Below are 13,205 nucleotides of genomic sequence, written 5' to 3' on the forward strand. Positions count from 1 at the left end.
TTATGTGAAAATTTGTTTATTTCTATAGACAAAAAGCCTATCAAGATCTTTTTCATACATAAACGTTAAGGATCCCCCTTTTCTATTCTCTCTTAACCTGGTCAACTCTGATTTACTTTTCCACAGTTTGAAAAGGCATCTCCCCTTTATGAAGCCTCTACATTGATTGTGTGAAAGAGTCCTTGCCAGTTTTATGTTTCTATAACATTTTGTGTGGGCTTTGTTAAAGCACACCTCTTTTATATTGTGAGTTTTAAAAGTGTTTTTTCTAATATAAGTATTTTGTAGCAAGTTTGATCTTCAAACTTTGGTTCACATTAGAATTACTTGGAAAGTGAAAGTGAAGTCGTTTAGTCGTGTCCAACTCTTTGCTACCCCATGGACTGTAGCCTACGAGGCTCCTCTATCCATGGGATTTTCCAGGCAAGAGTGCTGGAGTGGATTGCCATTTCCTTCTCCAGGGGATCTTCCCGACCCGGAATCGAACCTGGGTCTCCTGCATTGCAGGCAGACGCTTTACTGTCTGAGTTACCAGGGAACCCCCAAATTACTTGGAGGGCTTGTTAAAATACAGGGTTTTTGAGGAAAAGGAAGTCCCTATTTATCAGTACTTGAGCTTGGATTAAGTAGAGATCTAAGAAGGTAGAGAGATGAATGGAAAGATCAATTTTTAAATTCTTTTACTTCCTCATTTAAATTCCTCATAACCATGTCTTATCCTCACCTCCAGTGACACCAATACCAATGCCAAGTAATAAATGATCTTTATACTTAGCAAGTGAACTTTTCCATTAAATAGAAAATTTGTGCAAACTATGCAACCCCACCCCCCACCCCCCGCCCAAAAAAACCCCACAGAGTTACAGATTCAGTAGGTTTGGTTGGGGCCTGAAAATTTTCATTTCCAGCACATTCCCAGATGATGTTGCTAGACTTTGCATTGAGTACCATTGGTCTCCAGTGATAAACTGTGAGTTCCTCAAGGGCTCAGAGCATATTTTATTCATCTCTGTCTCCTAAGTGTTTATGTCTGGTACTTAGTAGGTGCTCAGTAAATTTGGAGTGACTCTGGTTATACACTGGTATACTTTGATTTCAGGTGGCCATTAAGCAGATGAACCTTCAGCAGCAGCCGAAGAAAGAGCTGATTATTAATGAGATCCTGGTCATGAGGGAAAACAAGAACCCAAATATTGTGAACTACTTGGACAGGTATGGAGTGGTAGTCCTGTCAGAGAAATAAGGCCTTTGGGACTGATGGATGGTAGTGCTATTAGAGAAGGCAACACCAATACTCAGAACTGTTTCCATTCAAGAATCTTTTAAGGTGCTCAGCTCTGTGCCTCTGAGCCTGCATGTTGCTGGACATCTCTAACTGGCGCACAGTCTTCTGGGTTAGGCTGAACCCTACCACCCTATGGCTTCTCCCAGCTGGTCCTGCCCCTGGGAATGCCTTCAGCCCGTCTGCCTGAGTCAGATGCAAAGGTCTTTAAATCATTCTGCATCTCAAATCTTTTCCTGATCCTGCTTACCCTGCTGAATAACTTGTAGTTTGCATTATCTTAAAATGTGACATTCAGTAGTTTTGTTTGAGATTTGAGCCTTGAGATTTGAGCTGTATGGAGACAGTGCAACCCCTCCTTTGTTCTAAACTCTATGGAACTTGATTTTATTCTTTTTGTTGTTGTTGTTCATTAAAAAAAAAAATTTTTTTAAGTGTTCTGTTTTCATTGTTGACCCCTAGTAAGTATGTAGACAGTTCAAATCTCTGATCCTTTTTTTTTTTTTTTCTTAACAAGAGCTTGCCTTAAACTGGTAACATAGATTTTTGGTTAACTTCATTAAATTCCATTTTGATTCTTTTAACCTATCTTTCCAGCCTGTAGAGCTTGCCTTAAACTGGTAACATAGATTTTTGGTTATCTTCATTAAATTCCATTTTGATTCTTTTAACCTATCTTTCCAGCCTGTAGAGCTTGCCTTAAACTGGTAACATAGATTTTTGGTTATCTTCATTAAATTCCATTTTGATTCTTTTAACCTATCTTTCCAGCCTGTAGAGCTTGCCTTAAACTGGTAACATAGATTTTTGGTTATCTTCATTAAATTCCATTTTGATTCTTTTAACCTATCTTTCCAGCCTGTAAGAATTCTGCTCTTTAAGGTAATAATAAGAGTTTTAGCTAATATTTGTGTTATGCTTTTCTTTGTACTAAGCACTTTTGTGAATAGCAGTATCTCATTATGAGGTAGGGTTTATTGTCTGTATTTTACAGATGAAGAAACTGAGATTCATAGAAGTTAATAACTTGTCCAAGACCAGTAAGCCAGTAAGTAGCAAATGAGGGTTTTGGATTTGAATATTCCTAGCATCAACGTCCATGCCCTTTCCATCATATTATGTTCTTTTCTACCATATCTGAACAAAAGAAATTGCTTCTTGCCTGGGTTTCAGACGCATCAGAGCTGAAGGTGACATTGGACCAAGTCTTAGACTCTGAGTAATTTTTCTTACTATTTATCATGCATTGCCAACTTGTTTTCATTGCTGCCAAATTGTGCCAGATTTCTTGTTCTGAATCTAAAAGTGGTAAGCGTTCATTTCTTTAAAGAGGCAAGGAGGTGGACTTTGGCCTTCTCTGTTTTGGAGATGATAGTCTCTCCATGATGTAGGTCATGACTGGCTCTGAAGAATCCTCTGAAGTTATTCATCCTCCCATCTCTTTTAAGAACTTATTATATGGAGAATAAAGCATGGATAAGCCTCTGAAGGTTATAAGAATACTACATTTTGGCTCAGGATAAGGAAAAATGAAAGCTGTCTTAAGGGTATGGCCTATCTCATAAAATAGTGAGTTCCTCATTAGTGGAGGTAAGTAAACAACAAAATGCATGTGCTTGAATGAATCTGTATTCTGGGAATGGGATTAGAAGGTTTATAAATTGTTTGTTTATCATGCCTTTGCCAGTGTTTCCAGAGGCTTGTTATTCTGTAATCAGAAATAAGTTAGGCTCAGTCCCTGTCATCAGTTGTAGTCTGGTATACGAAAACATACCTAGGAATTCTTTCTGGAGGAGAAGAGTGGGTACTCTTAAGCTGAACATTCAGTGAAGGTGCTACATTTGAGAGTCTGTGGTTTTTGTGAGTTCCCAGAGGAGGACTCCATTCATATTTTTTCTTCTCTAAATACGGGATGCTCTGAAGCTTTTTTAATGGTACCTTGGCACAGTGTATAGCTGCATAGTAATTGAGACAACATGAATCTGGTCTTGAGAACATTATGTGAGGCCCAGCTAAAGGGACTCTGCTTTGTCAGTGTCCACATAATCTTTTGTACACTTGTGTTTTCCCCCAAGTCAGTCCAAGTTGACAGATGTTTTTTTGATATGCTGGGGGATGGTCTATAAATGCACATTCTTTGTCAGGGATGAAATAGGGTTATGGCAGTGGAGGGCTTTTTAACCCAGGCCTGAATTCTCTTTTGGTCCAAGTCCCCACAGTCTTCTCCTAAGAGATTGTTGAAGGAGAAATTAATCTGTTACATTTATTCTTCATGGACATTAAGAAACTTCAAGACTTTGATGTACAGAGAATGCATATTATAGAAAAAGGACTGAATTGATTAATAGGCAAGAGAATATGATTTAAATCTTATCCTTTACTTGAGACTGTTTATTTTTTCCAGTAGCCTCCCATCTGCCCAGCAGTAGTCCCAATATGGGGATGAAGATGATATGACATACCACACAGCTCAAGCCAATTCAGTCTGCCTCCTTTGTCTAAAGCTAGCGCAAGAGTTTATAGAGCTCTAGACTATCTTTGTTGTTTATTTGTCTTATTTTGTAGCAGAGAAAACTGACAGGCTAAGTGATTTTTTTACTTATCATATAACAGAGCTGAGTGATCCAGTCCCTGAGTGAAACTTTCAGTTTTAGCCCTTCTCAGCCCCACAGTCTGTCTAGTGATACAGTACTAAATTGGAAACACTTGGCTTCCAGAAGAAGCTTTGGTTCTGTAATCCTTACTGAATTTATTCCTTTCTTATAATCAGAGATGTTCAAAACGGAGATCATTGTCAGCAGAATGGCTGTGTGTATAAAACTCTACAGCTTTTTAATGGTTTTTATAACTATTACTTTATTTAACATTTGCAGTTATCTTTTATTTTACTCATTGATTTATTCAGTAAATAATGATATCTACTGTGCCACTCTCTCTGGGGATGAAATCTTGCACATGACCTGGTACTGATCTCATGGATCTCAAATCTAGTAGAACTCTCAAGGATGTTTAGTGACTTCCCTAATATTGATAACATGGACTCCAAATCCCGTCTTCATCAGATGTTTGGGTACTCTCTGCTTTCAGGCTTCTAGAGGTGTGGGAACCATGCCTGATTTTAAGAAATACTGCTTTGTGTTGTGATGAAATGAAATTTTATTGCATCTTCAACCTAGTGATTTTAGTTCTACCTTTTGGGGCTTCACAGGACAGTCTGCCTTGTTTTCTCCAGTCGAATCCTTAAGAGATATCAAGCTAGTGAAACGGTCCCATAGATTCTGCTTTTCTTCAGAAAAAAGGACCCTAGACCCTTTCAGAATTGAGGGAAATGCAGAGTCACTCTGTGTATATGCTTGTCCTTTGAAAGCCACTGCTATGGCTCAGTGTACCCTATTCCTACTCACCTTTTACCTTTACCCCTGCAGTTACCTTGTGGGAGATGAGCTGTGGGTTGTCATGGAATATTTGGCTGGAGGTTCTTTGACAGACGTGGTAACGGAAACTTGCATGGACGAAGGTCAGATTGCAGCTGTGTGCCGTGAGGTAAGGTCAACAGCCAATTAGAGTTGAGCAGGAAATGGCTTCTATATCTATGTATCTCAGGGTTCTGCATCTGATGGGATCTCAGCCTGGGCACTGTAGAAGTGGGAGAAATTAGTTGTATTCTCCCATCATCCTTTTATGATACCTGTTTTGAGATTTTTATCATCATTCTTTTTTCTTTAAAGGTAACTATATTCTAAAAGAAAGTTCATATATACACACACACACACACATATATATAATCATGTATTATTTCAGCCTCTTAGAAATAGCTTCTGTGAGCATTTATTTTCCTTTATCTCTTTAATATGGGTGTAATTTTAGTCATATTTTTTTATTCTGCTTTCCTGCTTTATTCATGTGTTATAAAGGAAATAAAGCAGAGTAAAGAGATAGTGACAGAAGAGATACTATTTCAGATAGTCAGGGAAGGTTTTGCCATATATTTGAGTAAAGATCTGAATGATATGAGAGAGTAAGCCAAGCAGAAATCTAGCGTAAAATACTTTCAGGCAAAAGGAATAGGAAACAAAGTTTAAATCAGTATTCTTCTCTCTCCTCGTTGCTGTCAAACATCTAAAGTCTGTAAAATGCTTGTATAAGGAGGGAGAATAAAAACCTTGGCAAGGCCTACATGGGAAGCAGTGTCCTTAGGGGATGGCCACATCTTCATTAGAGCAAGAGGATGAAGGGAGTATTTGGAGAAGTTGAGTGTATTGGATGCTTTGCTGATAAAAGCCTGAAACTTTCTCATAGCCTTATAGTATAAAAGTTTGGAAATTAGGGAAAGAGAGCATGATTAAGTGGTTAGAAGATTAGACTCAGAGTTTTATGGGGATGAGTATGCCTAGGGTTTGATGATAGAGGAATTAGAATCATACAGGTGAAATTACATAGTTTTGTAATAATATTAGGAAAAATAAAGTCATGTGAAATCACTACTGTCCTAGAAAATATTATCATCTTTTCATTAAAAACCCTGGGATCTAGAACACATACATAGGTAGGTTAATGGAATTAACACAGGCCTGGGATCTGAGGAGATCTGAGTTATTTTCTTTACTGTACCACTGAGGTGGTGTTCAAATTTGTTTCATTATTCTCCCTCCCCCACCAGGAAACTTTCAAGACATTTTTTCCTAATCACATTTCCCCCATGAAATTTAATATCATAGATAAACTATGTATCTGTATTCTCGGGACCTTTGGAAATGCAGAGTTACTGTAATAACTAAGATGTTATTCATTTCAGTCATCCGAAGAACTGACTTTTACTGATTGAGATACATGCAAATGTGTGTTTGGGGAAATCAATATGTCTCAAGTGATTTATCTTAGGAATTGCAGCATTCATACTGTGTATACCTTAGGGGTACCATGTGGATCAAAAAGCATTTGGAAAAACATTTAAATGTTATGCAAATACATGGCATTACTATTATCCATAAGTTCTCATAGAGATAATTCACCTTTCTAAAAATACCATTGTTGAGATATAATTCACATACCATATTATTCACCCATTTAAAGTACATAATTTAAAAGATATTAGTATATTTAGTTTATACAGCTATCACCATAATCAGTTTTAGAACATTTGCATCACCCTAAAAAGAAACAAAGAATGTTCAAACTACCACACAATTGTACTCATCTCACACGCTAGCAAAGTAAAGCTCAACATTCTCTAAGCGAGGCTTCAACAGTATTCAAGCTGGATTTAGAAAAGGCAGAGGGAGGTGGGAGGGGGGTTCATGTGTGGGATCACATGTACACCCGTGGTGGATTCATGTCAATATATGGCAAAACCAACACAGTATTGTAAAGTAAAATAAAGTAAAAATAAAAACTAAAAAAAAAAAAAGAAAAAAGAAAAGGCAGAGGAACCAGAGATCAAATTGCCAACATTTGTTGGATCATTGAAAAAGCAAGAGAGTTCCAGAAAAACATCTACTTCTGCTTTAATAACTATGCCAAAGCCTTTGACTGTGTGGATCACAGCAAACTGTGGAAAATTCTTCAAGAGATGGGAATACCAGACCACCTGACCTGCCTCCTGAGAAATCTGTGTACAGGTCAAGAAGCAACAGTTATAACCGGACATGGAACAACAGACTGGTTCCAAATTGGGAAAGGAGTACGTCAAGGCTGTATATTGTCACCCTCTTATTTAACTTATATGCAGAGTACCTCATGCAAAATGCCGGGCTAGATGAAGCACAAGCTGGAATCAAGATTGCTGGGAGAAATATCAATCACCTCAGAAATGGAGATGATACCACCCTTATGGCAGAAAGTGAAGAACTAAAGAGCCTCTTGATGAAAGTGAAAGAGGAGGGTGAAAAAGTTGGTTTAAAACTCAACATTTAGAAAACTAACATCATGGCATCTGGTTCCATCACTTTATGGCAAATAGATGGGGAAATAACGGACTATTTTTTTGGTCTCCAAAACCACTGCAAATGGTGACTTCAGCCATGAAATTAAAAGACACTTGCTCCTTGAAAGAAAAGTTATTACCAACGTAGACAGCATATTAAAATAAAAGCTGAGACATCACTTTGCCGACAAAAGTTCCATCTAGTCAAAGCTATGGTTTTTCCACCAGTCAAGTACAGATGTGAGAGTTGGACTATAAAGAAAGCTGAGTGCTGAAGAATTGATGCTTTTGAACTGTGGCATTGGAAAAGACTCTTGAAAGTCCCTTGGACTACAAGGAGATCCAACAAGTCCATCCTAAAGGAAATCAGTCCTGAATACTCATTGAAAGGACTGATGCTGAAGCTGAAACTCCAATACTTTGTCCACCTGATGTGAAGAACTGACTCCTTGGAAAAGACCCTGATGCTGGGAAAGATTGAAGGCAGGAGAAGGAAACGACAGAGGATGAGATGGTTGGATGGCATCACCGACTTGATGGACATGAGTTTGAGCAAGCTCTGGGAGTTGGTGATGGACAGGGAAGCCTGGCGTGCTGCAGTCCATGGGGTTGCAAAGAGTCAGACACAAGTGAGCAACTGAACTGAACTGAAAAAGAAACTCCATACCTATTAGCAGTCACCCCACCCTGCTGCCCCCGCCCAGCCTGTTTCCCATCCCTTCCAGCCCTATGCAGCCACTAGTCTATTTTGTGTCTCTGTTGATTTGCTTATTCCAGGTATTTCATATAAAGGTGATGTGTTCTGATTGGCTCATTTTGCTTAGTGTAATATTTTGAAGGCTCATCTGTTCTATAGCATATGTCCTTTTATTAACAAGTAAGATTCTGTTTATTTGCCTGTCCATCAGCTGATGGACATTTGGGTAATTTCTACTTTTTGACTCTTATGGATAGTGTTGTGAACATTCATGGATAAGTTGTTGGTTGAATATGTTTTTACTTCTCTTGGGTATGTGCCTAGGAGCGGATCTTCTGGTCATGTAGAGACTTTATGTTTAATATTTTGAGGACTGGCCAAAATGTTTACCACAGTGGCTGTACCATTTTATATTCCTACCAGCAATGCATGATGGTTTCAATTTCTAGAAATCATCCTTTCTGTTTATAATTTTTGACATCCAGAGGCCAAAGTCTCCAGCCTCCTTAGGAAAACAGGTCTTACTTTTCCAGGGAAAAGCCGCTTCTGGATATTGGTTTGTTTTTAATGTAGCCATTGATGTATTCTTAGAAAGTAAAGTATTAAGCTGAGAATATTTCAGTACTGTCGTCTAATTGGTTTGCATCTTTTTCATGTTTTTTAATTGGTGGAAGCCTCTAAATTTTAGCTTTGGGTTATGAACTTCCTAATAGATTTAGTAGTAACCTTTATAGCATCTTTTCTGACCCTCACCTTTTACAGATGGGAAGACAGTAGCCCAGAGGGAATAAGAGATTTGTCTAAAATAATTTTATTGGTCAGAACCAGGCATTTTTATTATTCTTTTCAGTCTCTATATTATTCATTCTGCCTATTGAGTCTGTGTGTTTTCCAAGGTTCTTTTCTTTCTTCTTTCTTTACTGTAGCATTTGCCAATTTCAACCATTACCATAACTTGAAAGACTTGTAAACGTTTATTTCAAGTCCAGCTTCTCTACAGCACTCAAGATTCACACCTGCAGTTGCCTGCTGGACATTTGTCTGCAGATGTTTATGGGAATGTAAAAAGCAGAATACAGCAAACAGTACAAACTACCTCACCAAAATAAGATTATCTTCCTAAATTCACGGCTTCTAGTATCTTTCCATTTGTTTAGTTTCCCAAATGTGACTGTTATTTGTCATTTTCCTGTAGTTTTTTCTTTACAAATTCCTTTCCATTCTTCCTCAGTATTTTTTTTTGCCTTGGGTTCTTTGTCAAGGTGCTAACGTTCTGTAAACAATTCTAAAATACTTTGGAGGAATTCCTGTACCTAAAACTGTTATAAGCTATGTTATAATACACTGTGGTCAAGTATCTTATAAGAAAAGTATGAGGCAACACCAAATATTAAAAAAAAAAAAGTATGTTTAGTAATGAGACAAGAGACTGGATTTTAGACCTGCCTCTTCCATTTATTTGGAGTAAGTTCTTTTACTCACTGGGGTCTCACTTTTGTTATCATAAAATGAGGAGGTTGGATTAGTGATTTTCTGTAAGTCTTCATAATTATTTGTCCTTTCTCTCTCCTTTTGCCCACATCACTTCAACAGTGCCTGCAAGCTTTGGAGTTTCTGCATTCAAACCAAGTTATTCATAGAGACATCAAGAGTGACAACATCCTGTTGGGAATGGATGGCTCTGTCAAGCTAAGTGAGTAGGAGTGATAATCACTTCTCTTCTCTCTGAGACCCTGTCTCCTCTGGGATGGTAATCCTATGAGAGTAGCTACAAGACTCACCAAAGAATCTATTTCCTTGGATATGCCGGCACTTTATGTTACTCAGCACTATATAGGATGACATTCCCCCCCCCCCACTCATTTATACATTAAATGAAAAACATTTATTGTGATGGGCAACAAGGATACTTTTGCCTATATTTAAGTAGTTCTCAACCTACTGTGGGAAACATAAAATACATAATTAGAAAAGAGAGTTTAGTGTAATAACTTTCATTCAGTCATTCATTTAGCAAACTTTTATAAAATGTCTGTTTATGTGGTTGGCCATCTGAGAATGAAAAATGTGAGTAAGAACACACAGTTCTTATTGAAGGCCTCGTAATTAAGTGAACATATAATAGCAATATAATATAACTGCAGGCAGAACATTCTGTTCAGAAGTGTAAGGACCAAGAATCCAGAGAAAGAGATTGTGTCACAGGTGGATGGGCAGCTTATGGGAGGACTGTTTGCAGTCTCTACCCTGGGGCACAAGAGGAGGAACTTATTAAAGCAGGGTCATGCCTCAGTTCAGTTCAGTCGCTCAGTCGTGTCCAACTTATTGCGACCCTATGGACTGCAGCACACCAGGCCTCCCTGTCTATCACCAACTCTGGAACTTGCTCAAACTCATGTCCATCAAGTCAGTGATGCCATCCAACCATCTCATCCTCTGTCGTTTCCTTCTCCTGCCTTCAATCTTTCCCAGCATCAGGGTCTTTTCCAAGGAGTCAGTTCTTCACATCAGTTGGACAAAGTATTGGAGTTTCAGCTTCAGCATCAGTCCTTTCAATGAGTATTCAGGACTGATTTCCTTTAGGATGGACTTGTTGGATCTCCTTGTAGTCCAAGGGACTTTCAAGAGTCTTCTCCAACACCATAGTTCAGAAACATCAATTCTTCAGCACTCAGCTTTCTTTATAGTCCAACTCTCACATCCGTACTTGACTGGTGGAAAAACCATAGCTTTGACTAGATGGAACTTTTGTCGGCAAAGTAATGTCTCAGCTTTTATTATAATATGTTATCTAGGTTGGTAATAACTTTTCTTTCAAGGAGCAAGTGTTTTTTAATTTCATGGCTGAAGTTACCATCTGCAGTGATTTTGGAGCCCCCCAAAATATTACTGTTTCCCCATCTATTTGCCATGAAGTGATGGAACCAGATGCCATGATGTTAGTTTTCTGAATGTTGAGTTTTAAGCCAACTTTTTCACTCTCCTCTTTCACTTTCATCAAGAGGCTCTTTAGTTTTTCTTTGCTTTCTGCTATAAGGGTAGTGTCATCTGTGTATCAGAGGTGATTGATATTTGTCCCGGCAATCTTGATTCCAGCTTGTGCTTCATCTAGCCCGGCATTTTGCATGATGTACTCTGCATATAAATTAAATAAATAGAGTGACAATATACAGCCTTGACATATTCCTTTTCCTATTTGGAACCAGTCTGTTCTTCCATGTGCAGTTCTAACTGTTGCATATAGATGTCCAAGAGGTAGGTTCGGTGGTCTAGTATTCCCATCTCTTTCAGAATTTTCCACAGTTTGTTGTGATCCACATACTCAGAGTCTTTGGTGTAGTCAGTAAAGCAGAAGTAGATGTTTTTCTGGAACTCTCTTGCTTTTTCGATGATCTAATGGATGTTGCCAGTTTGATCTCTGATTCCTCTGCCTTTTCTAAAACCAGCTTGAACATCTGGAAGTTCACAGTTCATGCATGTTGAAGCCTGGCTTGGAGAATTTTGAGCATTACTTTACTAGCATATGAGATGAGTGCAACTGTGCATTAGTTTGAACATTCTTTGGCATTGCCTTTCTTTGGGATTGGAATGAAAACTGACCTTTTCCAGTGCCGTGGCCACTGCTGAGTTTTCCTAATATGCGGGCATGTTGAGTGCAGCACTTTCACAGCATCATCTTTCAGGATTTGAAACAGCTCAACTGGAATTCCATCATCTCCACTAACTTTGTTCGTAATGATGCTTCCTAAGGCTCACTTGACCTCACATTCCAGGATGTCTGGCTCTAGGTCAGTGGTCATACCATCATGATTATCTGGGTCATGGAGATCTTTTTTGTATAGTTCTTGTGTATATTCTTGCTACCTCTTCTTAATATCTTCTGCTTCTCTCATTTACTGTGCCCATCTTTGCATGAAACGTTACCTTAGTATATCTAATTTTCTTGAAGAGATCGTTAGTCTTTCCCATTCTGTTGTTTTCCTTTATTTCTTTGCACTGATATCTGAGGAAGGCTTTCTTCTCCTTGTTATTCTTTGGAACTCTTCATTCAAATGGGTATATCTTTCATTTTCTCATTTGCTTTTTACTTCTCTTCTTTTCACAACTATTTGTAAGGCCTTCTCAGGCAGCCATTTTGCTTTTTTGCATTTCTTTTTCTTGGGGATGGTCTTGATTCCTGTCTTCTGTACAATGTCACAAACATCCTTCCATAGTTCTTCAGGCACTCTATCAGATCTAATCCCTTGGGTCTATTTGTCACTTCCACTGTATAATCATAAGGGATTTGATTTAGGTCATACCTGAATGGTCTTGTGGTTTTCCCTACTTTCTTCAATTTAAGTCTGAGTTTGGCAATAAGGAGTTCATGATCTGAGCACAGTCAGCTCCTGGTCTTGTTTTTGCTGACTGTATAGAGCTTCTCCTTCTTTGGCTGCAAAGAATATAATCAATCTGATTTTGGTATTGACCATCTGGTAATGTCCATGTGTAGAGTCTTCTCTTGTGCTGTTGGAAGAGGGTGTTGCTATGACCAGTGAATTCTCTTGGCAAAATTCTATTAGCCTTTGCCCTGCTTCATTCTGTACTCCAAGGCCAAATTTGCCTGTTACTCCAGGTGTTTCTTGACTTCCTACTTTTGCATTCCAGTCCCCTATAATGAAAAGGACATCTTTTTTGGGTGTTAGTTCTAGAAGGTCTTGTAGGTCTTCATAGAACCATTCAACTTCAGCTTCTTCAGCCTTACTGGTTGGGGCATAGGCTTGGATTACCGTGATATTGAATGGTTTGCCTTGGAAACAAACAGAGATCAATCTGTCGTTTTTGAGATTGCACCTAAATACTGTATTTCGGAGTCTTTTGTTGACTGTGATGGTGACCCCATTTTTCCTATGGGATTCTTGCCCACAACAATAGATAAAATGGTCATCTGAGTTAAATTCACCCATTCCTGTCCATTTTAGTTTGATGACTACTAAAATGCCTATGTTCACTCTTGCCATCTCCTGTTTGACCACTTCCAATTTGCCTTAATTCATGGACATAACATTCCAGGTTCCTATGTAATAGTGCTGTTTACTGCATTGGACTTTGCTTCTATTACTAGTCACATCCACAGGTGGGTGTTGTTTTTGCTTTGGCTCCGTCTTTTCATTCTTTCTGGAATTGTTTCTCCACTGATCTTCAGTAGCATATGGGACACCTACAGACCTGGGGAGTTCGTCTTTCAGTATCCTATCTTTTTGGCTTTTCATATTGTTCATGGGGTTCTCAAAGCAAGAAGACTCAAGTGGTTTGCCATTCCC

At 38.5% G+C, this 13,205-nt stretch overlaps 1 protein-coding gene across 32 annotated transcripts in view; it reads left to right on the forward strand.

Moving 5' to 3' along the window:
* The window catches only part of PAK1 (p21 (RAC1) activated kinase 1), a 160,997-nt gene that overhangs the window by 139,848 nt on the left and 7,944 nt on the right, over positions 1 to 13,205 (forward strand). For all 32 annotated transcript variants that reach the window (XM_069564927.1, XM_069564932.1, XM_070289444.1 and 29 more), the window contains 3 exons: positions 1,100 to 1,212; positions 4,708 to 4,825; positions 9,496 to 9,595. In XM_069564927.1, coding sequence (XP_069421028.1) covers positions 1,100 to 1,212; positions 4,708 to 4,825; positions 9,496 to 9,595 — 331 coding nt within the window. The remainder of the gene's footprint in view (positions 1 to 1,099; positions 1,213 to 4,707; positions 4,826 to 9,495; positions 9,596 to 13,205) is intronic.

Source organism: Ovis canadensis, chromosome 21, assembly GCF_042477335.2.
Source record: "Ovis canadensis isolate MfBH-ARS-UI-01 breed Bighorn chromosome 21, ARS-UI_OviCan_v2, whole genome shotgun sequence".
NCBI lineage: Eukaryota > Metazoa > Chordata > Mammalia > Artiodactyla > Bovidae > Ovis > Ovis canadensis.